At 40.3% G+C, this 27,689-nt stretch overlaps 2 protein-coding genes across 2 annotated transcripts in view; one reads left to right on the forward strand and one right to left on the reverse strand.

The window, feature by feature from the left end:
- Window positions 1-21,301, reverse strand: part of sntg1 (syntrophin, gamma 1) — a 33,844-nt gene extending 12,543 nt beyond the window's left edge. Inside the window, exons 1-12 of the mRNA XM_031294070.2 lie at window positions 20,679-21,301; window positions 9,951-10,195; window positions 9,266-9,315; window positions 6,974-7,108; window positions 4,908-4,964; window positions 4,649-4,706; window positions 4,521-4,564; window positions 4,104-4,145; window positions 3,701-3,803; window positions 2,992-3,074; window positions 2,553-2,683; window positions 318-447 (exon numbers count right to left, since the gene is read on the reverse strand). Of these exons, the coding sequence (XP_031149930.1) occupies window positions 318-447; window positions 2,553-2,683; window positions 2,992-3,074; window positions 3,701-3,803; window positions 4,104-4,145; window positions 4,521-4,564; window positions 4,649-4,706; window positions 4,908-4,964; window positions 6,974-7,108; window positions 9,266-9,292 (810 nt within the window). The 5' untranslated portion in view covers window positions 9,293-9,315; window positions 9,951-10,195; window positions 20,679-21,301. The remainder of the gene's footprint in view (window positions 1-317; window positions 448-2,552; window positions 2,684-2,991; window positions 3,075-3,700; window positions 3,804-4,103; window positions 4,146-4,520; window positions 4,565-4,648; window positions 4,707-4,907; window positions 4,965-6,973; window positions 7,109-9,265; window positions 9,316-9,950; window positions 10,196-20,678) is intronic.
- Window positions 21,302-24,897: 3,596 nt separating this feature from the next.
- On the forward strand, window positions 24,898-27,298 carry snai2 (snail family zinc finger 2). The gene is made up of 3 exons (XM_031294073.2): window positions 24,898-25,136; window positions 25,321-25,842; window positions 26,230-27,298. Exons 1-3 carry the CDS (start codon window positions 25,058-25,060, stop codon window positions 26,409-26,411), a joined length of 783 nt encoding a protein of 260 aa, XP_031149933.1. The 5' UTR covers window positions 24,898-25,057; the 3' UTR covers window positions 26,412-27,298.
- Window positions 27,299-27,689: the final 391 nt, after the last annotated feature.

Raw genomic sequence — 27,689 nt, forward strand, 5'->3', positions numbered from 1 at the left:
TTCATTATTGTATTACATATTATGTTGAATCATAGATTATACAGTAAGTGCATGAGTTTGGCTGAGGGGATAGTGTAGTAAAGCGCAACTGCTGTTATTGTGACCTCAGGCTCTCATAAATAAGTGTGTATTTTCCTCCCACTGTGAAAAGACATTAGTACAGTATATGTTTAATGCCGTGACATTTGCAAAGGGCCTTTTAGACGAGCCACAAATTGAAAGTCTTTTGCACTAACTCCTAACCCAACATCTTATTGGTTTACATGGGGGACAGCGAGAGGTGGCAGAGCTAACAAGTGTTATTATTTTATACTCACATTGTGCTTGGTGAGACTGGAAATGTTGCTCGCTATTGCCTGAAGCCAGTCCAAGCAGTCTTCAGCTGTGGGGAACTGTATAACTCCGCTGCACACTCCGTCCACAGCTATGACATGGAAAGCATTTTTCCTGAACGAAGAGAAAAACAAAAGATTATGGGGTGATTTTGCATTTTTAACGAACTACAAACAACACACTGACATAACTCATTACTTATTTCATTGATTTACAACGTTTAAGGAAGCCATTAGTTCATTAGTTTCCATTTATGTCAGTAGGGGATGAGAAACAGCTTGCAAAGACTAGAAATGTACTTGCAATATGTATTTTCCTCAATATTACTTTATTTTAGTTGGTCAAAGCCGGATTATTCCATTTTATTTCATCCCAGCCTGTAAAACTCTGGGTAGACTCTTTCACAAATAGTAACAATTCTCATCTAACATCTAAAGCTTGATTTATTGTTCTCCGCCCTAGTCTATATAAGTGGCCTGATGTTTATACTTGTGCGTTGGTGTGTGTGTGTCTAGCCGCCGTGTGTGTGTGTGGGTAGTGGGTGATAGAGCGAGGGAGAAAGTGAGAGAGTGACGGCGACTAGCTTCAGAGCGAGTAGTGACTCTAGAGGTATAGTGAGAGAAACAAAGTGTCTCCCCTGTGCTTTCTGAACAAGGTGGGAAATCTTTAGCAGGAAAAGTTAACCCTCTCCTTGATTTCATGTTTATGGAGAAGGAGAACCAGGAAATGAGTAGGGGGAAATGCAACGCTTCCAAGCCACGACCGAGCGACGTGCGTCGCCGTGACGTGTAGTTACATTTTTCGAGAGGTGCACGTCAGGCTACGGCGTAGGGTCCGGCGTAGGTTTTTGTCTCCACGTACCTACGTACGTAGCAACGGCGTAGATTTTACGCAGAAGCATAAATCAAGCTTTAGAAAGAAGTGTTTTCCAAAATGTTTAACTATTCCTTTAAACCTGCAATAACTGATTTTTTTGGCAAAATAAATTCAGAGCCTCCAAAATACGAAACTGAGATGGAGGTGTTTGCATGTTTGTTGCAATCAATTGAAAACTGTTTAAAGCTATAGTGCGTAGTTTCTGTCTCCCCCATGAGGAATTCTAAGTAATGACAACAAAACTGTCGGCGCGTCCACATGATACAAGCCTTCCGTGACCACGCACAGCCCCCACCCCTCCCCCACACAGTTGCTAGTAGCCAAGTGGGATACGGAGGATTAAAAAAACATGAGGTTCAGAAGAGGTAATTATCTTCACTTGAATTTCTGCGTGCGAAAGTCGCCGAATGACACAATCTTCTGAACATAGTCATACTGAGAAACACAGACAGAGTTGTGTGGAGCTGATAGTCTTAATTAGCTTTGTAGCAACTCATTTGGCAATGGTTTGAATGTAACGGACGTTCATTAATATCAAAAAGTTAAGCACTAAAGCTTTAAGTTGATATGGCGAACTTGCTAGCAAACAGTTGCTCATTTACATATCCAGCAGTTGGATGTTTCTGGCCAACTGAATGCAAGTTAAATAATACGTAACTCTCTTTTAAGCTCTTTTTAACTCCTGAGGGAAATATTTGGCCCTTTAACTGCTGAATGCTCCACTAAGTTCAGCAGCTAGTCACTAACTGTGTCTGTCTGCTGTTTGGAGCTGTGCAGGTAGTGTACAGTGTTTGTTTTTTTATAGCTTTTTTTGCCCTTTTGCTGCCTGAGCTGAAAGTTATCATAACGCTCTGTAAAGGGGAGCAGCAGATTCAGGTGAAAATTCTCTGTAGGTTCATCACTGTATGGCTTTAAATGTATCAACAACTTTTGTGCAATTTATTTGTTAATGAGCTAAAACATGCCAAACCTTGTGGTCCATTAAGAGTCAATCCACAAGATTACTGTTTCTATCATCCACAGTGTAGCAAAATGAAAATGTATTTATTGACAGCCTAATGACTTATTACGTCAAGCATCCACTATTCAGTAGGTCTGTCTTCCTGCAGAACTCCTTTGCTTATTTCATTTTGGTTAGGGAAAGGAAAAGGATATCCTTAATAGGAGAACAAAATATTTGTATAGATGAAGGATGGCAGTCTTCTCTATTTGTAACCCCCTAAACATTTAACAAATGATCTTAGCACGGCAGGCCTGTAGGCCCATCTCCTTATAGGAAGATACCAGCTCTGCAAGTGAGAACAGACACCACTGACCCTTCAATATGAAGTCCCGCAGCTCACCTGCAGACGTCAGAGCCCGGGTTGTACTGCGACAGGCGTGAGTGAAGCAGTGGAATAAGGCGCAGGTCCACCCATCTCTTCTCCCAGCGAAGCCCCGGGGACGTGGGCCAGGACGAGCAGGACAACGTGTCCTGCAGAAGTGTGAAACACTATTTAGAGGTGCTTGTTGTTTCCCACACTGCACATCTCAAACAATCAACATGTCAACAGTCCTGCTGCTGCTGCTGCTGTTGTTGCTGCAGGTGCACAGGCAGGCCGAGCGAGCGCGAGCGGCAGAGGAAAGCTGATTCACCCTCCTCAAAAGATAAAGATAGAGCATCCCGGTTATCAGCGAGTGGCAGTTGCATAGAAACAACTTTCTGGCACCAGGAATGCTGCTGCGTGGTTACAGAGGGACATTTAGAGAATAACTGAAAGAAGAAGCTAATGAAAAGAGTACCGTGTTGTTAGGATGGTAGTTCAAGTGCAGGCCGCTATCACACAGAGGAGAGGAGGTCCCACTACTGTGGTCACTAGGGATGCCTGAATGTACAGCAAGGACACACAAAAAGGCAGTAAAAAATATATTAAAAACAAAACATTTAGAGCAACAGCTCCATATATTTCAAAGTTTCCAATTGCAGTGAATCACAGATATCGACACAAAGCGTGCCACTTTGTTCTCCTCCAGTGTGGGCTCCTGCTCTGTGCCAATTTGTATTCAGTTGACTGGTTGGATGGCCAGTCAACCTGGCCTATATACGCGAATGAAAGGCTTTTATTAAAGCTTTCATGTCTGATGACGAGGCTGAAGCTTCACCGTGCAAGAGCAATCAATTGCACCACAATGAGCAATGTCAATTCTTTCAGTTTGGTCTTTAGCATCTTTTGTGAAGCTTGATATGCGTCCAATTCTCTCTCTTTCCCCCTCTCTTTAGCAAAGCAGCATCTTTATTTAGTGCTGCTTGTCAACATGAGTACACAAAGTCGAAAAAATTAAGCAACTGAATTTATATTTCTTATTCTCAAAGTGGCTCTTCAGGCTCTAGTTTATTGTCACCAGGACAACCAATCCTCAGACTGACATTAATACAAGCTATAAATACTCTTGGTTAATTATTTTGCACTGCAGTAATGGTGATTAAAGAGTGTGTGTAGAGGTTTCTTACATGTGCAGTCCTCACACAGAGGCAGTTTCAGAAAGGCAGGAGTCTTCTTTAGGAAAGAGACAGTAAGAGTCACTTCTTCACCAGCATTTCTCAAAACCTGGACCTGGAAGTTAAAAACGCAGGATTATTTTCATTGAAGGAGCTGTAAACTGTGAGGTTTTCTGATGATTGCTTGCCGTGATGAAACATGGTGTGCTAACGTCTGACTAAGATTGGAAAAGCCAAGATAAGAGATTTACACAGACATACAAACATATGTCTTGCAGTTACATTTAAAAAAGCATGAAACAGAAACAATTGGCTTTGCATGTCAAAAAGATACAAATCCTAAAGGAAGAAAAGATCAGCCATCAAAGGAGCTGTTCCACTGTAAGAAAATATGAGATATGAGATGACAGCTTACCACTTCCTCATGGCGATAACTTCTAACGTTTATTCCATTTATCTGAAAACAACAGTAACAGGGTTACCCTAAATAATACTGCTGGCATCACATCACTGTAGCTGTATCTTCAAAATGATTAATGAGGCAAGCACAATAACTGTTATGGCATCTGCGCTGAACACTGTAAACAACAGTCTCATCCACAGTTGCCATGAATACAAAGCGTCTTTGACTGGCTTGTAAATGTATCCTCTGCATCAGATGAGCTGAGAGAGATATGAGTTTTGCTGGAATACATGTAACAAATGAAAGACTTGGGATTTACCTATAGGGATGCAGTTTTGTAGACATGTGGCACATGAATTATTAAAGATGCAGTATGTGTTCTTGTGTAGAGTAGGATGAGATGTGTAGACAAGAGTTTTGGCATTTTACCTGAAGGATGCTGTCTCCGATGAAAAGCAGCCCGGAGAGTTCAGCTGGGAATAAAAATCCCATTAGTAAAAAAGAAACTAGAGGAGTCAAATGGACAGAGTTGTGAAAGTTTTTTAAAAACAATATACCTTTTTGTTCTTTTGATATTTTTGATATCACAACAGGGATTTTATGCTCTGCTCCACCCTAAGGAGACAAGGTATCACAAACACAGAATGAGTCTCAAAAGCAACACAATTGTCAGCAAATCCCTCAGCTATCGCTGTTATTGCAGTTTGACAAGAAAATAACCATTATTGTGGTTTGACAAGAAAATGATCAATAACACTTCAGACTTCATTTAAAGCAGCTAGGAGGAGCAGCCTAATCAGCTGAGATCTAAATTACCTTGATGCTCAGGCCAAACCCTCCAATTGTCTGCCTCCTGATCGTTACAGTCCTCTCCTGGAAGAGATTCAGTTAGAGCAGAGAAATGAGTTCAGTCCAGTTCCTGTGGGATCTCTTACAACAGAGCAAGTGGGAAGGGCTGCTTTTGTCAGAACGTAAATTTAATCATAATGAAATAAAATGGTGCAAGATAAAACCTAAAAAAATAATTGATACATCCTTATTCGTTTATCATTTTTAGACATTTCTTTCATTCTACAAATGTTTGTACAAATTATTGATTATGAGCAACATTTATGTAAATTAATTATTAAAGGAATAGACATTTTGGAAAGTACGCTTTCGTTTTAAGTTTTAGTCCATGTCGCAATGACGTCCGTGACGTGACAGGATGTCCTCATTTTGGTAGTTTTTCATGACTTATTTTAAGCCAATCCGTGATGTTTAACTAACTCTAAGTATTTTTGTTGCCTAAACTTACCTAGCTCCGTTTCACAATGTTTACTACATGTTAAAAACTGCGCCAAGGCCACATAATTAAACCGCCACTGTGTAAATAGAACATCATGTGTCGTTTTTGGAGTCTTTGGAAATCGACCAATAATGTTGTCTAGGTATGAGGATGTGTTGGCATAGACATGATGTTATGGACCTCTCCTAACATTTGGCAAGAAAGAGATTAAGCGTACTTTCTAAAATGTCAAACTTTTGCTTCACACGTTACACAAGTAGGACACAGTTAATTGCTTTTAACATATGTTTGATACATTTTGACGTGATTTTGCATACATTTGCAATATCCTGACATATAGGCCTACCTGTTTACAAACTATTTCACAATAATAATTTCAGCCATATCACCCAGCCCCAGCTATACAGTACATTGATGTTAAGATTAAAAGTATTTACATCCATCCAATATGTGAGACAACATTTTTTTTTTACAAACTAGTGATGGGTAAATGCAAAATGACAAATAAAGTGTTGGCTGGTGCACACCTGGTAGACAAGTGCGAAGGAAAATAAAATTATACAAGGAAATTGTTAGATTCCCGCACACTGTCAGAACTAAGTTCATTGAAAATGCAATGCTTCAGTCACACTGTAGACCTCTGCCAGGCAGTGAATCCACACAACAGAATCTTAATTTTCCACAGCGAATCAGTGTTCAAATTATGAACACCTGTGATAATAACGTCATATCAAGACTATTTCAAGTTTGGATATGATATTTGGAATTGTTGTTGTCCAATACTTATTCATAAAAATATATTTCTTTGGTGTGTTTTCTATTAAATTCTATGGATCTTAGATCTCTGGATATTGTTTGTCTCAACAATTATTGATTATCTAATTGTCTCAGGTGTTCCGTGATTTGACTCCTTTTTCTAGCAGTTGTTGCAGCCTGTTGCTCTAGTATTAAGATGTTGTTGTATCATATTTGGAATTTGATACCTGACACTGAATTTCAATACATTTAGTGCTAATACTGTGCAGGAACTCAACTCACTTTTTTATACAATTTTAGTAACAGAGACTACAAATGTCTGCACTAGGACTTCCTGACATGCTAAGGTTGTATTACTGTAGCAGGTCTTCACGCTTTCTGTTAATAGTTATCATAATCATGTTTCAGAGGACACAAGCGCTTCCTCTATTTATCTTCAAAGATTTATCCAGCAACATGTTACTGAATGAATAGTTAAAATAACGTTTTGGGAGAGGTCATGGACTCTTCTTTTTTATTGGGAACAGTGAATTTATTATTCATTCACTCATTTATTCATGTGAAGAAAAGGTTGTCAGACATGATGTGTGGCTTAAAGATTACACTCTATACACCATGATCCACTCCAGTAGGTGAATCACTATTTAATAGCTACACTTGATTAATGAGGAATAGATTAACTGATGTAGATTTGTCATTGACATTCAGTGTCTCTCTGTATGTTGCTGTGCTGTAACTTTCATGTATTGTGCCGTACATGTTACTGATTTCAATATATGAGCATGCGAAGTGTGGCATGACGGCATTTGGTAATTATGACATGGACTGGGTTACTTACACTTGAATAAAAGGGCTCTCCTGACACACAGATGACATCTTGTTCTTGAATGGTCAGAATATCTTTGGCCAAGTGTAGTCGAATATTAAACGGCTCCTCATTACCTTCTTGCATCAAATAAATCCCAGTCTTTGTCTGCGAACAGTCAGAAAGATAAAATCATTCATCATCCCTCCACGACTGAATTAACTGGCCATGAAATGAAATGTCGTTGAGAATACTTGCTGCAGGATGCATGGAAATTAGGATACAGAGTTTTGGCTGTTATTTTCTTTTTTTACTACTTTCCTTGTTAATGTTAATGTTTCAACAAATAACCATATTCAGCACTCTGAGTAATAATAATCACACATTTAGATACAAAAAACATAGGACAACTGCTGTATTATGGTTTCAAATAACAAGCAGACCCTCTAAGAAGCAGCTTTTTATGAGTTGTGTGCTTTGTATACATTCACGCTGAGAGAACACAATTAAATCATCTCATTTGTTTTACTGCACGTGTAAGGCTGATGAGGATGATGGCAAATTAGGAACCTGTGAAATTAAGTATCTGGAACCAAGCTCACCCTCCACATTTGAATTTCCCTGCTTCATACAAGCAAGTGTGAGGACTGTGTCTGTTTCCAATGATCCATTAGAACATGCTAATCCGCATAAATTTGCATTCTGCATATCCTTCCTTCTCCCTGGCTAATTGCAATGCCTGCGCTGTCCTTGACTTAAAAAGGTCTAAATAAAAGAAGCACCTTCACCTGACAAGACTGCTAATAAAAAAGAAAGACACCAGTGTCAGCATCCTTGTCACCCGGGACATGCCGCTTATCTGTTAACAAGACAGTTGGTTGCACGGTTGCTATTCTTAGACAGAGTATTATCTTTCGTCTGTAATGAGTAATGTGAAGAAATGAGCCTCCGCATGCAGCTGCAGTGTGAGAATTGCAATGAGTTGGGCATTAATTCACATTATTTGAAGTAATGTGTGTGCGAGACTCATTAGCCGAGCAAAATGAGGGCAGTAGTGCCATAACTGTACTGTATATAGCTGGGTGAGACAACGTCTCATGTGGTTGAGCGTTGTTTGACCTGTTGTAGCGCTTGCATTGTACATAATTAGCCTTATCTCTGATATTATTGTATGTCTATCCATTACCCTCACCTCCAAACATGCCTCTATTATTATCTATCTGATCATCATTATAATTTGTGCATAACACACTCAATTGTGAGCCAGGACGTGCAGGGCTGCTCTGAGGAGGAAGTCAGGAGGTGACGTAGTATAAAAATCGACAAAATCTGCGTAGGGAGGAGGTTGGGATGGATGGATGGGTCAAACACACACAGGGACTTTCACCTAGGAGACCGCTGTTCGTGTCCCATGTGAAAGGAAGTCAACTTTGACTTATTTTAACCGATTTTACCTTTTTAATGCTTAACTCCACATATGTAAGTTACGAAACCGTGATAATTTCCTAAACCTAACCAAGTAGTTTGGTTTCCTAAACAGGTTCTGCACTGCAGGGGAGGGCAGGCACACTGATTGATTGCTGGACGTTCGTAGTATAACACGAAAAATTGAGCATGACTTTTCGTAAGATATCATACGAACCGTTGTATGAGGATACTTTTGGAAAACTATTACTGTTGGCTGACCAAAAAGTTTGATTATTTCTTCGTATTTAAAACAATATTAGACCTCCTCCTCCTCTGAAAACTGCACATAGTTTAGTGCACTCCTGCAGTCATATGGGCTAAAGTTTGTTACCAAAGCAGTAATTATGCTGATGCTGAGGACTTCAGGTGAATTTTGAAGCAGTCATGTCATTTTAAAAAAATGAAGGTAAATTACCAAAAGAAAACAGAAAGTCAGGTGCGAGAAGGAAAACAATCAGAGAGAAAGCAACTTGCTAGCAGTATGTCAGAATGGTTTATCATTGGTATATAACTATATGATAGTTAGCTGATAATTGATGCAGCACTGGCCTCAGTTTGACAAACAGCCACAAAGAGTGGATCAACTGCAGGTCCATCATCACCATCCTCTCCTGTTACTGTGGCACAACACTTGGCACAAGTTTGTTTTATTGTATGTGTTTACTTGTTGATTACATTTTTTGTGCAGGTGTGACAATGGATGTATTATAAGGGCAGGTGGAGCCACTGAGGCTGCATACAGGGCCCCAGATGTATGTGCTGTTCTAGCCGCATGCTTTCAGTGATGCTATTTCAGGCACTTGATAATGCCAAGGCTGTTTATATAATACTAATCAACATTGATTGAATCCTACCAACCTCTTCATTTGAAGTCTTGAAATCCATGTGCTACTACGCAGTGAGAGATACTGCAATGGAGAAAAGATTGAATTAGACTGCAGAGGAAAATGCTTAATAACAAGGCCGGCTCGCTGCAGCAAAACCGTACAGCCGATGTAAAGCATTGTTAGCAGGTTACCTATTTTCATTAAAGTTCCAAACTTAGAAAATTAAGAGAAATAGATTTTTTATTGAAATGGGCTTATTCTATCTCAACTTAACTGCTAGTCACTAAAATCCCCATTGAGCAATCTCGGGAGAAAACTGGAGACCATTAAGCGTAAATGAATAATTCATTAGCAAAGGTGAGAACCCAGGTATCCTAATAAATGTTTCAATATTGAATCCTTCACTGCCAGAAATAAAGTGTGTTGCCATATCTGATGTCTTGTCAGAGAGAGCATAAAACTGGGTTACTGGCTATTGTGGTTTTAAAGAAAAGTCACAATAAATGCCACATATTATCTGACTTGCTCTTTACAGACAGATAGACAAGTATACAGTCTTGAGGAAATGCTATGCAAGAGCCTCATTTACATAAACCAGTTCCACTCAGTTTTAATCAGACAAGACTGCCACTTGACTTGACAAAAATGAGTACAGAACAAAAATGGCTCACACTTAAATAAAAGAACCTGTGCTGCAGAGGAAGTCGGAGACTTACCTCAGTAGAAAGGTCCCCAGCTCATTGTACGGTGAGATCTAGCCATCAAGCAGTGAGTTGATCCCTGATCTGAGCTGTAGCAGAGGGCCTCCCCGAATCATGGCTGTCAGACTTGGGTGGTTGGAGAGCAGTACTATCACCTCTCCTGGCCGGCTGTGGGGGTTGAAGAGCTGGTGCTGAAGAGCAGAATGAGGCTATCGTGTAGTAAGGGTTTCACTCCTGGCGGTCCCTGATCGTTGGCTGTGCTGCAGTAACAGAAGGAGGATGTAGTTAAGGTATCACTCTGATACTAAACCCACTTGCAGGCAAGGAGCTGCTATTCAACACAAACAAAAACAAAACATTCAGTCTTCAAATAACGCTCAAAAACAGAGCTGAATATTGTTGATTCAAAGCTTCTGACTACGAATGAAAAGATGTAATCTACAGTTGCCAACTACACAGATGAGTGTGATGTCAATATAACAACTGCATTTATGTGGGATGTGGATCAGAAGCAATTCACAGCTTTATTCCCCAAATAAACATCTGGTGGAAAAAAACAAAAAAGGAAATTCAAAAGCAAACTCAAAACTGTGAATTCCATTCTTCTGCCTGCGATGAAGGATCCTCTCAAACACCTCACTCATAAATCCTGTGGATTTGTGCATATGAATGCCAAAATGCAATTAACTCATATTCTTCCATTTTTGTATGCCAAGCCTAAATTACTCTAAAAGTGTTTATTAAGTTACAATAGTAGACCCTTGAAAAATCCTCCTCGTTAGTAATGCATTGTTGGCTTGATGCCACCTTTTTGTTGAGCCGTGGCGTTAACCGCTATGATCATTGTTCTGCAGGATTTCAAAAAATAAAACTTACAGGAAATGCATTTCAAGATACATTTAATGCATAAATCATTGACTCCAGATAAAGTACTGTATAAAGTAAAAGCAGCCTTAATAAAACCTCAGGTATTTGTTAAAAATAATATGTTAGCGTCAATGCAGAAATCCTCTAGATGATGTGATATCAGATTATCTTAAAGCAGCTACAATGAGTTTTTAATTGGTTATGAAACAGTCTCAATGTAATACTGATGCCTCTATATGACCTACATATGCAAACGGGACCATCAGCAAGAAGATTGTCTATATAGTTATTTTTAATAAAGGGGAAAACAACAGATATATCTCTTATTCTCTAGTCTCTTATTAAACAGATGGAGAGAACTGTGGGATTTGAAAGGATTCTAAAGTGGGTCTGAATGGGTCCTCTTCCTCCTAGACAGGTAATATGTATTGTATTTATGAAATACATTGCGAGACATGGTTTTACACCAATATATGAATTTAGGTTGGTAGCTAAAACAAATTTATTTTGTTTTACCATCATCATATTTTAGTTATTAATCTTACTTAGCCACAAATAGTTACCTCAATGCTACTCATCCTGAAAACGGCTGCATTTAAAAAAGAAGAAAAATAATGTAAAAATAGTAATATAATAATATAGTAAATAGTAATTAAAATATCATTGGTTAATGCTGCAGGCTGTCTTGAATGTTGTCAGTTGTGCATCATAAGGTCTAAACTACATTTTTTTGTAATGGCGATAAAGTTAACTCTTTTTGATTAAATTTGTGGGGATCTAATATGTTGACATACTCTACACTCAGTAGTCTGCTTATTATTAGAAAGGTATTAGGTAAAGCTAATGCAGTCTGTTCTGCAATGGTTATAATGTACAGTTTGTGTTTCAGAGAGATGTTGATTCAACTTTATGATCATTATGGAGGCTGTAGTTCAGAAAGTTAATGTTAATCATAATCAATTTATTGTTTAAGTCATTTTGTGCGGAAAAATGCCAAAAATCTGTTTATTTATCTGATTTAATACCTTTGGGTTCAGAACTGTAGTTGGACAAAACAAGCAATGTGAAGCCATCACCTTGAGCTGATGATAAAGGTGATGGGAATTGTTATTTTCTATAATTATTTGACATTTTATAGATCAAACAACTGAACCATGAATCAACTACTTGGCAAATAATTCTGCAGACAATAATCCATAATTAAGATAATACACAATTAAAATAGTACAACAACAATTATTAAGACAACAAATTAGTTGTAAAATGTACTCACATTTCTATTAAATATTAATATGTACAAGTATATGAAAAAACAGATGTTGCACATTTTGCAATATAACTGAGAAAACTATTACTGATATGCATTTCAAAATATATATGGAATCCTTCATGTATTGTTTTACTATGTGAATGGATGTGTGTTCCACACATTTATTATTTAAGGTTTATTGACTTTAGAGATTCAAGATCAGAGTTCTCAGTCGGAGTCGGAGACGAGCCAACTCTGTAATGGATGTAAGAGAAATCCTGACATCATTTGTGGCCCTGCTTTAAAAATGAATGTCTTCACATGGTCAGCTGAAAATGTGTCTGCAGCTCTGAGATGAGCACTTTGTCTTAGCAGGTGCCCTCCTGTACATCCTGTCAGGCACCAGCACTTCCTTTTATTTGTCTGTGAGAATCCACAGATTAAATAGGCCGAACCTTTTGTGCCTTTTAAGTCGAGTCAGCGTAACTCCTTTTACAACCACAGCATCAGATATTTTCAGTCCTACCAATTTGCCGAGCAATGTTTTTCAAATAATGCACTTGTCTTTGACACAATGGCAGGAAACCAAGAGAGAGGAGCAGAGTTAGATTGCCTGGATGATGTGAAGATTGTAACGGGACATCTCCATCTCTTGAGGACAGCTGTGGCCCGTACCCGATGATGAATGGCCGTTTGTGAACGCAGGTGGGGCAGCTGTGTGCAGAGTGCTCCAGCAAATGTAGTTTTACTACTCAAAAAAATGTAGATGGGTTTCACTTACTGTACTGTTCACCTGTTCTGCGACCTGGAACAATGGTGCCTGGGAGTGCAGCTTTTTAATTTGGCGAGGGATGATAGCAGATATTATGTTACTCAAAAGAGTCCTGCCTCAACATCAAAGTTTCACAGGATCTGCTCAGTTTATGTTAGAAAACATGACATTTCTATTGCAAGCTGCCAGCCTTCTCTGTAATGTACACATTCCATTACATGTCATTTAGCTTTTTTTTTTTTCATCCAAAGCGACTTACAATTGCTATATACATCAGAGGTCGCACGCCTCTGGAGCAACCAGGGGTTAAGTGTTTTGCTCAGGGACACATTGGTTGATGTATCGCAACGGGAATCGAACCCAGGTCTCCCACACCAAAGGCATGTGTCATATCCACTGCGCCATCACCACCCCACTACCACCCTTCCTTTAATCTTTCTGTAGAAAACACATAATGAAGAATACTAATCATGATTACTTATTTATTTTTTACTCATTGTTATCTTGACAGGAAAACACTCCTCCAACATTTAAGTTATTTCTTGATCAATTGTCACAATTTTAACCTCCCAAGAAATTAACTCTAGATGGGTGTATTTTTTCTTTCATATTTTAGTTATGAGCAGGCCCGTCGTCCAGGTGAGTTCAAAGGGTACCCTGGCTAATGCAAAGGGTTATGGTGCTAGAGGGCCCAATTTGGAAAATGTTGTCCCCGTCCATAATTCCTGACAGCGGGCCTGGTTCTGAGGAATTGTGGATTTATCTAAATCTGGAGAGGATGCTGAATTTTTTTGGCAGATTTTTTACATTACATGTCATTTACCTGACGCTTTTATCCAAAGCGACTTCCAATTAAGTGCTTTCAACCCTGAAGGTGCAAACTCCAGACAACAAGTAATACGTGCAAGTACATTAGCTTTAAATAATCAAGACTACAAAGAGCCATATGAAAGTGCTTCAAGAAATATATATAGTTTTTTTTATGTTTATCCGAGGTGTAGTCGGAAGAGATGCGTTTTTAGCCTTCAGCGGAAGATGCGTAGGCTTTCAGCCATTCTGATGTCAATAGGGAGCTCATTCCACCATTTAGGAGCCAGGACAGCAAACAGTCGGGATTTCGTTGAGTGATTAGTTGTCCATTCGCTGTGAGGGAGCAGCAAGCAGGTTGGCTGATGCAGAGCGGAGTGGGCGAGTTGGGGTGTAGAGTTTGACCATGTCCTGGATGTATGCTGGGGCTTATCCTTTCGTGGCCCTCTATGCAAATACTAGTGTCTTGAAGCGGATGCGGGCAGCAATTGGTAACCAGTGAAGAGAGCAGAGGAGCGGTGTAGTGTGAGAGAACTTGGGGAGCTTGAAGACAAGTTGAGCTGCTGCGTTCTGAATGAGCTGTAGGGGCTCGATGGCACATGCAGGCAGGCCAGCCAGGAGGGAGTTGCAGTAGTCTAGACGTGAGATGAGCCTGAACCAGAACCTGATGAGCCTGAACCAGAACCTGTGCCGCCTTCTGCATAAGAAGGGGACGTATCCTTCTGATGTTATGCAGCATGTATCTACACTATCGGGTAGCAATGTTAGCAGTGAAGGAGAGTTGGTCGTCAAGTGTTACACCCAGGGTTCTAGCAGTCTGGGTGGGGACTAACACAGAGTTGTTAATTGTTATAGTCAGGTCTTGGGTAGGAGAGCCCTTCCCTGGAAGGAAAAGGAGCTCAGTCTTGTCAAGGTTGATCAGATGGTGTGTGGACATCCAAGAAGAAATGTCAGTCAGACAGGCCGGGATACGTGTTGCTAATTGAGTTTCTCAAAGGAGAGAATTAGTTGGGTGTCATCTGCGTAGCTGTGATAAGAATAGCCGTGCGAGTGACAGACCCAGAAAGAAGAGGAGGGGACCCAGGACTGATCCCTGAGGAACCCCAGTTTTGAGTGGGCAATGTTCTGAGGTAGATCCTCTCCAAGTTACCCGGTAGTTTCGGTCTGTCAGGTAAGATGTGAGCAAAGAGAGCGCAGAGCCTGAGACACCCAGATCCTGGAGTGTCGAAATGAGGATCTGGTGGTTCACTGTGTCAAAGGCAGCAGAAAGGTCCAGAAGGATGACGACGGAAGAGAGAGAGGTTGCTCTAGTGATGTGAAGTTGCTCAGTGACAGCAAGGAGGGCAGTTTCTGTTGAGTGGCCAGCCTTGAAGCCAGACTTGTGGGGATCAAGAAGGTTGTTCTGGTGGAGATAGGTAGAGAGTTGATTATAAATGGCACGCTCAAGAGTTCTGGATAGAAATGGAAGAAGGGAGACGGGTCTGTAGTTATTTACCTCAGTTTTTTTCAGGTTTTTTGAGTAGTGGGGTCACTCTTGCCTCTTTGAGAGTGTCGGGGAAACAGCCAGTTGACAAGGAGATGTTGATGAGATGGGTGAGGAAAGGAAGAAGGTCAGGAGCAATATACTGGAGAAGGTGAGAAGGGATAGGATCAAGGGGGCAGGTGGTTGGGCAGGCGGAGGTAATCAAAGTAAGAATTTGATTTGGAGATAGAGGGGTGAAAAAGGAAAGAGTACTGGATGTGATGGAGAGTAAGATGATTTCAGGAAGTGTGGTGTAGAATGAAGAGCGTATGTCATCTATCTTTTTTACAAAGTAGTTGACAAAGTGAGTTGGTAGAAGGGAGGAGGTGGACTTGGGGAATCTAGGAGGTTAGAGAAGATGGAAACAAGTTTTTTGGGGTTGGAGAAAGAGGATTCAATTTTGGTTTGATAAAAAATCTCAATTGTCTCAATCTGTAGCTGTGCATTTGCCTGGGTTTTTTGTGTCTGTTTGCATTGATCTGTTTTGATTTTGTATCTCTGGAGTATAACATATGCCCTGTTCAGTGAGTGGGAGTGGCAAAGAAAGAAAATGCTTTTACTATTCCTCACTTGGCTTTATGGCTGCAGCTAACAATTACTTTCATTATTGATTCATCTGCAGATGATTTCCTATAATAATCAGTTGAGGTTTGGGCTATAAAATGTCAGAAAATAGAGAAAAATGTTGATCAAATATTCCTACAACCCAAGGTGAATAGTACAGATGACTTATTTTGTCTGACCAATACTTCAAAATAAATGGTGCAAAGATAATAAATGTACTATCATGGAAGAAAACAGAAAATACCTGCATATTTTAGAAACTGGAACTGCTTAAAAATGGCACATTTTTGTTGGGCTGTTTCATGCAATTATAAAGCTGAAATGATAATGATTATTTTCTTATTTTATTGTTTGGTCTATAAAATGTCAGAAAATGTGGAGGGAAAAGTCCATCAAAAATTCTAAGAGCCCAGGGTGGCATCTTCAAATGTCATGTTTCATCTGACCAACAGTCCTAAACCCAACAATATTCAATTTACAGTGAAAAGCAGCAAATCATCACATTTGAGAAGCTTGAATCAGAGAGTTTGGTGCTTTGTCTTTTGCTGTTTGATTATCAAAGGTTCATTTTCTGTTGACTAATCGTTTCAGCTCTACATGGCTTTAATCTAAAGAATAGTGTTTGAACTTATGTGGTGTGCAGGTTCCTTGTCACCTGATTATTCCTGACACATTAATAAAATCAGCCGTCACTCACTCCTGCAGTGAACGGCTCGTGGAAAGGGGCAGCTGTTTGAACAGTTTTGTATTTGGAGAGCACATCATGTGTTGAACAGAGCCCGTTTTGTGTGCTGCTAGAAGTGCTACTTATCCTTCTTTTCTGTCAGATTAAGTTCAATATGGATCATTTAGACAAGATAAAGTATCTCATGTTTTCAATTCTTTTAAAAAGCATTTATCAAAAAATAAAGTCTTTCACTATACCTTGTAACTCAATCAATACCTGAGCCCCGGCAACAGCCAATGGGGCTCTCTAGGCCAGATGCTCATGAATGATAGGAGGAGTAAATTAGTGATGGACACATTTATAGACTGAGCTCTTGACCTTCCGGACTATGATGTATGTTTTTTGGCAACAGGGAGCCTCCAGATATCAGGTGGTTGCCAACTTAACTCAGCGAGAATTATTTCACAATTGTCACAGTTATATTGCTGGATATCAGGGAGCAGAAATAGACATAGGCAGGACATTAAACTATAGCTAGAAGACACTTTGCAGCACGTTTGATACTGTCAACCTTCTTAATTAGATTGTAATCTTTTTTTTCTTTAACATATGATATAATAGGGCAGCGTCTGTGGATAAATGGATTGGGCAAGTCAGCATGTTATCTTACATGAGGGTCTTAATTAAGTTCAATAGATGAACATGCAGCCGTTATACTACATTGAATTACATAATTCACTATCTTAATTATACTTTATATGTATACATATTTAGGATTTTTTGTATTTCAACCAACGGGGCCCAAGCAGGGGAAGACTTGGGGGCCTGGAAATGGCACCATGCTGTGTGTAGAGTACATGAAAGGATTAAAAAGCTCAGCATATTGCTAAAGGCTATAGGCTACGTCGAAATGAAGCTACACAGTTGAGAGGCACATCTGCTCACTTTCTAAATATAAAGTAGGGAAATGTAGAACTGTCTCTCAATTGCTCGGGCAAATTATTTATGAATTCAAACTAGTGTGACATGAAACAAATGACTGTCTTGGGATATAATTTAAGTTCTGTAAATTCATGAACCTTAAATAGTAGTACATTTTACTGGAGATTAAAGCAGCAGTTAGAAACTAATGAAGTTTATATTTACTTTATTTCCTGGGAAATTTGCATGATTCCCTTAGGGTCATTTACAGCTGCAAAATGTGACGTATTCACCTGAAAACTGCCACAATATCTGACACGTGTAAGGCCGCAACTAATTTTCATTATCGACTATTCTGTTGATTGCTTTTTTGATTAATGGTTGAATCATTTAGTCTATAAAATATGAGAAAATAGTGACCATCACAATTTCCTGGAGCCCAAGGTGACATCTCTTCAAAATGCATTTTTTTTGTTGGAACAAGAGTCCAAACGCAAATTCAACTTATTGTGATATAAAACAGAAAACAGCAGCAAATCACAAATGATGAATCAATTCTCAAAACAGTTAGAGGTTACATTTATTTCTGTTGATCTACTGATTGTTTCAGCCCTGCATAAATGCTTAACAAATGCTTGTGGCGTGTTCACAACTGGTAAAGTGCACAGAAACATATGACGGCCATTCAGTATGTTCTGCTGCTCTCGGCTATTTTACTATTCACAGGTTGAATGTTGAATGAATTTGTTCAAAGGAAACACAATGCAATTTACAGCATACAAGAAGACTGCCTTCCATCAGGGTTGAGTTGCTTCTCCAGCATGCTGTCAAGGCAGCGGTGCTTAACGAATAAGCAGACTCTCCACATTAATCAAATGTGACCTAAAATTGTCCGGCCTGGGCTACTTATATGTTGCAAAGCATAAAGGAATCAACAGAAATGCAGTGTTGGAGCTATAGCTGTTATGTCTGAGGGTCTTTGTCACTGAAGCAGTGTGCTAGTATCATAAATCATTATGTGTAATCTCACCCCTTATTGCTTTACTTAGGGCAGTGATCACTTATGTGTAGCTTTCAGTGCGTTGGTCTGTGTTGCAGTCCTGAACCTCTAAATCAGATGGGCTGGTATATGAGGCGCATATAAATGAGAGTTGTGTCTTCCGTCTTCCCCGCCATGAGACTTTGGTGTACATTCGCTTCATTAGCCATCAGTCTCCGCTAAGACAGACTAATGGTTTTCTTGTTGCATGACAGTAAGTGACTTTGTGGCACAGACTCTGCACTCACTGAGAGAGATATCCACACTTTCTTTTATTTGTGCTGCTCATACATCACACCGTAATAAAAAAGCATATGGCTTCTCCTCTGTGAATTCAACATCTGGAGCAGTTTGTATGGATGGTCGACCAAACAGTTGCTATAAAAGCCCCAAAGAAACATCAGGTGTGATACATTTGCCTCTCTGCTGCCGGGCTCCGGGGCTAGATTGTAATGAAGATGTCCAGCTCTACAGTGACATACTGTACGCTCTCCTAGCTGCCCTTTAGATAGAACAATCGCTGCAGGGAAATGTTAAAGGATCGCTCTATTTTGAGGACTGTTTTCTTCACGCACAAAAATCTGCAACGTCATGTTTTAGTTTCTACCTTTTACTCCCCCGGAACTCATTGCTACTTTTCCATTTTTTTCTGCCAGCCTTGTCAAGTTCTTTTGTGCATCATTTTCAGCACAGCACTCCTTTTCATGATCAAAATAGGTCAGTGAATGAAGCCACATGACATTAAGAAATTAATTCATGCTTCTCTCAAAGCACTGACAGTGCAACCTTGAATATTCCCAACATCACTTTGAATGTGTTAACATACATAATTGATGTCACTGTGTACATTGACTGCTTCCAGTAATGCCTTTAGGACAACATATCCACTTGTGTGTTTCAAGACATTTAACTAGTTCGGATTCTTAAACGACCCGATGGGATTCAGTTGCAGGAGAAACAGCAGATTATTGATTACTTAAGTAGGGAAGATAAAGTGTGGAGGAACTCTTTGTTGTGCAGTGTAGACATTGTTTCCAAATCATGATTGATGCCAGTGTGCTTTAGATTGTGATTATATTGGGTAAAATTTAGTGACAGTCTCCTTTTTTCCAATTATCAGCACATCCAGACTGCAACCCATTATGGAGGATTCAAACAAGTTGTCCCTGGCTCTCTTTCCTCTTTCACCCATCTGACATATTGACTGGATGTGACTGACACCATTTCACTCAGGCCTGATTTTCTGCCAGTGTACCTCTGTCACTTGGCCAAACTGCTATTTGATTTAGGACATAAGCAGAAATAGGGGGGAGGGGATGCATGTGCTAGGGCATAAAATTGTCAATGACATGTCAACGTCTTTCCCTCTGTGGGGAAGTGAGACCTCCAGTACATCAGACAGATTGCTCCTGACCTATGACCAGCGAATGGACCTGCTCACCTCAGCTCAGCTCGACTCAGCACGTGCTTCTATGAGCACAGAAATCTTTGATGGGAAGTCTGATTTCTACATCTCAGTGGGCTTCTTAGATACAAAGTGATTGCCTTTCATCTTGCAGCCCATAATGAGAAAGAAACAGACCTGTGCATATGTGCACCCTGCCACACCAGTTTACAGTCAAAGAAGCAACATGATTTCTGTGAAACACTGGAGGATTCAGTTTTCTGCGAGCCTATAAAACACAGTGGACCAGCAGCAGCAGCAGGCTGTGCTGAAATACTCTTCAGGTTTATTACAGATGGATGTCGCCTTGATGCTTTTTCCACGAAGAAGCTGCAGACGAGTGATTTGTAAACATAAAATGGCCTATTTTGTAAAAAAATAAAAAATAAAATAAAAAGCCTATGTTGTTGAATATTGGCATACAGTGCAGAGAGAGTACTTTAACGCTGCTGAATAGCACTATGGATGAAAAGAGGTCTGCTGCCACTGCCTTGGCTGGAGGAACTGCGGGTGCTGCTGTGTATAGGCTACCTGCACTGAGGCAATGTGAAGGTTTCTAAAACCCCACATATCCCCTGCAAATCATACAGTAATGAAAGGGTGTTTCATCATGAGGTCCATTATAAGAAAAGTGTTCAGCTCAGTGCATCACACAAAATGTGTCTAACAGAGGGTGGGATGCTTTATTATGCATCGGATCATATAGGCTAGGTGATTGGTACATCAATCTTGGTGCGCAGCATTAAGGCAGATTACATCTCAAAAAAGTACATTCTCAACGGATTAATGTTTCGTTTCATGGGTGTTTGGCATAATAATTAACTACGTTCGTCGTGGACTGTATTAGGAGGCACTGTAAATGTAAACCAAAAAAAGGTCTATGAGGCTTACCTGATTTTCTAGTAACAGGTGGTGATGTTTTAGATCCTTTTGACTCCAATCCCTTGTGTGACGATCTTTCTTATTTTAATTTATGCAAGGGTTGTTAAAAAATCTCTGCGAAATCACAATGTATCCCTTGTGGCAGCATCGCCCACACGGCATCCTGGTCCACTACACTCTGTAGCGATGTGCACAAACCGACAGAAAAACAGCCCGCACTCGCACAGAAAACCAGATTTGTCCATATTTCCTGGGTAGCGGCGGTTTCAGGGATTCCTCTCCGTCGACATCTCTGGCAGAGGGTCCAGTTTCACAGCTCCGTGTCTGTCTCTCTCTCGCATCGTGCTGCCAAAATGACTGAAGCTGGAAATCACATGCGACTGGTTTAACGCGCGCGTCAATCGACTTCGTTTACCCAAGGCACCCGCACAACTCTGGATCCATAAATATTACATGGTTCTACTTTTTTACTGTTTCTATGGACGTCTGCTGCTCTGTCCCACATAACACCCGTGCTAAAGAAGACACACAAACATCTCACAAAGCGTTTTTTCATGCCAATTACAGTTACGTGCATTGCGGTCCTCTGCGCGCGCGTGGAGTGTGTGTTTGTGCGTGTGTGTGTGTGTGTGTGTGTGTGTGTGTGTGTGTGTGTGTGTGTGTGTGTGTGCGCGCGCGCGCGCTGTATTCACTCGGGATTCATAAAAAGGTTTGCCCGCTTACAGATGAGATCTGCGGCAAAAGACGAAAGAAAAATAATATTTTATTTGTTCCAACGCTACGCCTACTTAAAAGTTATTTTCACATTAAAGGCCAGTGTGTGTGAATGCATGTTACAACTTCCCTGAGCTAAATGGCATTTAAAAGAGAAAATATAGCATGGGTGGATTTTTCAGTCTTTGCAAAATCAGACTCTCATGATTCAGTTTGTGTTGTCAATGGACACACCTTTGCATCTCCTCAAAGCGCGCGCGCGCGCGCGCGCGCGCACACACACACACACACACACAGTAGGCTGCAGTCACTCGGTAGTATTTGGACTATTTCCCTGAGGCCCTCGCGTGAGCAGCTGCGTGAGTTGACCAGGTGCACCTCATTTCCCATGCTGTCATGATTCCAGCTGAGGAGTCCCGCTGTTTCCCCACATGATGCAAGTCGCTGCTCCCACCTATGCCAACCCTAGCTGCATGTCATAGACAGACCTTTTTCACAAACTGAGGAGCACATGCAGCATTTAAGTCTATAATTCAACACAGACCATCTCTCTTATCCTGAAAGGGTTGTTTAATCTAAGGAGAAAAACCTCTGCAGCTCTGGACCAGTAAGGCCTATTCTGCTTCCTGTTGGTGCTGCAGCCTACATCATGTGCTCAGTGTTATCTGCTGGTATGATTAAATGGAAGGGCTCAGTCACATCACACTTCGCTTTACAACAGCAACCTCTCTAAGTGTAATTCCACTGTGAGGCTCTCCACCCCTGTCCTTCCTAGGCTTAACTGTGATCCATTAGCAAACCAAAGTTAATTCACACCCAGATTATAGCCCTCGTAAAGCCTTCAGGTCTCACCAGAGGCCTTGTAAGAGTACTACATTTGACCTCATTGTACCTTTAACCAATTTGAACTACATGTACCTGTCAGATGTTCCTGATCTGATGCAGATATGTTGGATTGAAATCAGCACCAATTCTGAGCCTAGTTAAGTGTTTTCGCTATCAGTTATGTAAATTTAATGACTGTGTGCCTTAACCAACCATGTTCTCTTGATACCTTATAAGTATCGCAATGACTTCACACAGTGAGATAGAGATTTAAAATTTGGGAAAAAGAGAGCACTGCTATGGGATCGGTCTTTGTCTTCGACACACAACCTGAGTTGAGGTATCGAAATTGGCACCAGAAAAGAAAAAGTTGGATTGGTGCCTCCCTAGAAAACACATATTCTCAATCAGCTTCTTACTATTAGCGAAGGGGTCCAATATTACCAAAAATGATCAAAAGTTGGATAAGTTTTGGTTGTGGATGTTGCAGTCATGAATATTTAATGTTATTGGTAAACATGTCAAATTTGAAAGTTGGGGGCGGGGCGGTTTAACCAATCTGACCTACTGTACTTAAAGTACAGTAATTATAAAATATATATGTACACAAAGACATTCACATACATACATACAGACACACTAGAAATACAGTATATGGATTTAAAGTAAACAAACACATGTGCAGGAGAGGTAAGGAGCTATAAGTTTATACAAAGATGGCTCCTGAAAACTCTGGGCCAGATAAGTGGGGTTGCATTAAGAATGAGGAATGAAAAGGTAATTACAAAGAAAAAAAGAAAAAGAAATGAAGACATAATCACTTCTCAGTCCAGTTGTTCATCAGTCAGTGTAACTGGGAAGTTAACAATGTTTGTTCAAGATGTTTTTTTAAAGATGATGATGAATGATGGAAATATGCAAACATGAATTCAACAAAACATCATCTGTTTGTAGATGAAAATGTAACCACATTGGGGAAATGAAAAGATGAAAGAAGATGATGTCTAGACTGCCTGGTAGACAATACCTAGATGTTGCATTGAGCAGCTGCTGCTGCCTCCTCACAAAAGCAAATGTTACCATTTTACCTGTGCTTGACCAGAACTCAAAAGCATCTTCATGTTTTAATTGACCACATTTTTGCTGGAGTTTATTATCCCGCTATGACACAATGCAGGGCCAAGGATACACGGCTTCCTCTCTGTTAATTAATTTCCGAGTTCACAAACTACAGCCTCTGCTTTTCAGAATTAGTGATATGATTTAAGCCTGCACACTGTGCTTTCACTCCCCTTTCATTACTGTCAGTAGAACAGCATCCACACACTCTGAATGCAGAAAAACAGCATGAAATCTGCAAGACAGCATTTTTTTCACCTGGCCATGCATGGTCTGCTTCTCTTGGATATGGTTTGGTTGGAGGGTAATTTTGAAGCATTATCTTTTACGGTGCACAATGTTTTCTGCTGGATCACCACCAAACACAACCACTCCTCACACATCCTATACAGCACGCTGAATGTGTGACAGTAGCCAGCAGTTATTATGCACAGATAACCTTCCCTTCCCTTTATAATCCAAGCGGGCACAAAGGGAAACTATTCATGATCTGCAATTATGTTTTCTAGATAAGATAAGCATTTCACAATTAACTTAAGGCCTGCCCCAGACATAAGGAGCTTTTCATATCTGCTGACCTAGCCAATCAAACTACTCCAGGAGCTGCTTTGCAATATCACCATAGCTAAGCCTTTGTGTTTCTTTTTTCCCCCTGCCTTGTTACTTTTAGATGTTCAACTCCTGGCTCTCTCAGAAGAACTGAGTTGAACACAAGGGGGCGTAGACTGCTAAGTTTGCCTCTCCTTGTCCAGTTCAGCAGCTGCTGCAGCAGGGATAAATCTGATTATGGTATCATGTCTGACCTTGAGAGGAAACTACTCTTAAATTTACATTTCAAGTGGGAATGCTTTATTGCATTATTGGCGAGGAAATGTGTGGCTTTCTTCACACTCAACTGCATTAGGAAGGGCCATTCTCTGGCAAAGCCACAGAATAACAATGTGGATGGCAGCATTGGTCCAGTTGTTGGTTTGATCATGAAGTCACAGATTTGTCTGTTCAATAGATTTGTGTGTATAGGAAATGTGTATGAATACAGATGATAAATCTTCCTTCAATCAAGTTGTTATCTTCATCATCAAGGGTTCGGGTGTTGGTACGATTTTCAAATTAAAATATGCCACCCATACTAGATAATCAAGTCCCAAGGTTTGTAACATAACAATCATCATTAGCACCAAGCAAACTGTGCAGTGATTGCATTAGTAATGACATCTGAAAAAATCCTGTCTATCTCACCCTGCATCTCTTATTCATTCTCTCTGCAGTTGCTGGAGTATTTAAACAAAAACAAAATGCATGCTCTGCACTTTTTACGTTTAATTTAGGTAACTCTGCTGTTAACATATGATGCCATGTTTACTTGCATCCTTGCAACACACACAAGTCTTGCACAAAGCACCTGTCTAACTGAAGTAAATGGCACTTTACCAGCCCCTTATGTGCTCCTATAGGCTAAAAGCGCATTTTAAACTCCGTGGTAAAAGCGAGATTTAATTGGTTTGAGGTCCCAGTATATGTAAATGATAGTGGGTGGCTCCTCCCATGCACCTGATGGGGAGTATTTACAGCTCTTTACAGCTACTCACTGCACTGTTTCCAAGAGCGCAGCGCCGCACCATGACACTCACTGGACATAAGCATTAAGGATTTCCGTCTTCACAAAGTAAACTCGCCGCTATATTTTCAAAGAAAAAAGTTTGCCAAAAGTTGTCCACTTGTTTTCCAAGATGCCACGCTCTTTTCTGGTCAAGAAACATATAAACTCCGCAAAGAAGCCAAATTATAGTGAGCTGGATAGCCCAACAGGTAAAGTTTTAAAAGTAAAAGGACCTGTCCGACTTTAAGTGTTTATGTTCTTACATGTAGTCGCGTTTTTTGTTTTTTTATTGCAAACGTTTTGAAACTTTATTGGCCGGCTTTGAAATCTGTGCTCTTCCCTCCTCAAGCGATGACAGCCAACACATGACTATTTTACTTTCTTTATTTTCAGTGTTCATCACGCCGCACATCTACAGGGGTCTTCCCCTGCCTGTCATCCCCCAGCCGGAGATCCTGAGCCCGGCAGCGTACAGCCCCATCACAGTGTGGACTACCAGCAACTTGCCGCTGTCTCCGCTCCCTAGTGACCTTTCCCCCATCTCTGGATACCCCTCATCGCTCTCCGACACATCCTCTAAAGACCATAGCGGCTCTGAAAGCCCGAGGAGTGATGAAGACGAGCAGATGCTGCCCAAGCTGACAGACCCTCACGGAGTGGACGCAGAAAAATTCCAATGTAGTTTGTGTAGCAAGTCCTACTCCACGTACTCTGGACTGCTCAAGCATAAACAGCTGCACTGCGACGCCCAAACGAGGAAATCCTTCAGTTGTAAATACTGCGAGAAGGAGTATGTGAGCCTGGGAGCTCTCAAAATGCACATCAGGACTCACACGTTGCCTTGTGTTTGCAAAATATGCGGGAAAGCTTTCTCCAGACCGTGGCTGCTCCAAGGACACATCAGGACGCACACCGGTGAGTGGATGGGGAAATAACAGAGGGGCCTTCTGTGTGAAGAGGCAGAATGGGCTTTTGCAGGCACATACTAATTGTGTTCAACTTAGTACATGATTGATCAGTCTTTATACCATGTTTCACATCTTAAAACAGTTTTGTAGTGAGGCTGATATTGCTGGGAAAATGTTCAACTCTCAGAATGGTATTACTTCCTGTAGGTTTGGCTATGTGTTTTTTTGGACAAATGTCACAATCAATCAGCAACAGAATAGAGTGCTTTTGTTTTACACACTGTGTTGCAACCAGCCAAAAGTAATAGGCCAATAGATGCCTGTAACATTTTTAGTCACATATGTTTGTGTACCATCTTTAACAATGTTTTCTTTCTCATTTCCCCCTCGACAGGAGAGAAGCCATTCTCCTGCCCTCACTGCAACAGGGCTTTTGCGGACAGGTCCAATCTCAGGGCTCACCTACAGACCCATTCGGATGTGAAAAAATACCAATGCAAGAACTGCTCCAAAACCTTCTCTAGGATGTCTCTCTTGCACAAGCATGAGGAATCTGGTTGTTGTGTAGCACACTGAACTGGGATACTTTTCCACTACCAGAGAAAAAAACAAACTCTGTTGCTTCTTTATTTTTCCAGGAGAACAGTCAGGGAATCACATCGAAGGGGGTTTGTTCCCAAATATGCAGACTTTTCTTCTTCTAGGAACAGTCCATTTCATTTCAGAGTGAGAAATAGCTCTGTGCTCACGTGCTTCTTGTTTCAAGCAGTGTTTCTGTGATTGCAATCGCTGTCGAGCTTTGTCATGCCGTGTACTCACCTACCTGTGCTATTCATGCACTTTCCTGCATGTCTAGAATGTTTTATATGCCCTCACAATGTTATCTGCAGTGTTTTGTACAAATGTCTCTCAATGGCTGTTATGCAGTCCTCCACTTTTCTTTATACGCACCACACAAACGATACCAAAAGGCGCATTATGAATGACAGTATACATATAACTAGAGGAATACTGAAGCCATTGTTACTTAGGGAACAAGTGCAAACTTTTTTTTTAGGGTGAAAATAGAACTTTTTTGCACATTAGAAACGGTTTGCCAGCACTCAAACAGTAAAATACATTTTCTCAAGTGCCTCAGTTTTATTTGGCAATAATGTGTATTATTCAACAACATTTTCCTGTTATATTTTTATATATTGAATGTAAGTGTGACTGAGATGATTGTATATTTACAGTGAAAACTGTGATACTGAATGATTTTGATATTTTCATATTTTCATGACACTTTAAGAAATAAAGTTTCATGACAATTTGTTATAATTTTTGGTATCCTTCAAGTTGCTTTTCATCTGTGAACCCTTTGGTGTATGATAGGCTCTTTCAGCAGGGCTCAGCAGCATTCTGTGATTGTTACACGCTTTGAATGGTATAACTTGCACAAAAGTAAATGATATTTAATACAGCTTGCACCATCTCATGTTATAGTTATGTAAAAATGAGGAGAGATGTGACTCTGCTCTGAATCAGGCCTGAACCTGTTCCCTGTGAACCTGTCCAGACATCAAACAATCTTGAAATTCAACACATACTAGCTATATTGATCTGCACTCACTTGTTATACCCTTTGAGGGCCCATGACTTTCTTTACCTAAAGTGTGTGTAAAGTTTAAATGCAAGAGTGTAGTTCTCTTTAGAAAGTAATCCTAAACTCATGTCATCAATATATGTAACATGAGGAAAATGTTTTTTTTTTTAAATCTTTTCAATCATAACAATCACTGCAGGGGCACAGGGCATTCAGATTTTAATGTTTTCACAAAAAGCTCAAATTTGCATTTGCTTTGACAACCTCCT

Source organism: Sander lucioperca, chromosome 9 (genome assembly GCF_008315115.2).
Source record: "Sander lucioperca isolate FBNREF2018 chromosome 9, SLUC_FBN_1.2, whole genome shotgun sequence".
Taxonomy (NCBI): domain Eukaryota; kingdom Metazoa; phylum Chordata; class Actinopteri; order Perciformes; family Percidae; genus Sander; species Sander lucioperca.

Excerpts from the sequence above, each read along its gene's own strand:
- snai2 (XM_031294073.2), top strand. The coding sequence starts at position 25,058 with ATGCCACGCTCTTTTCTGGTCAAGAAACATATAAACTCCGCAAAGAAG. Across the intron at positions 25,137-25,320 it reads TGAGCTGGATAGCCCAACAG|TGTTCATCACGCCGCACATC; the intron begins GTAAAGTTTTAA and ends CTTTATTTTCAG. Across the intron at positions 25,843-26,229 it reads ACACATCAGGACGCACACCG|GAGAGAAGCCATTCTCCTGC; the intron begins GTGAGTGGATGG and ends CCCCCTCGACAG.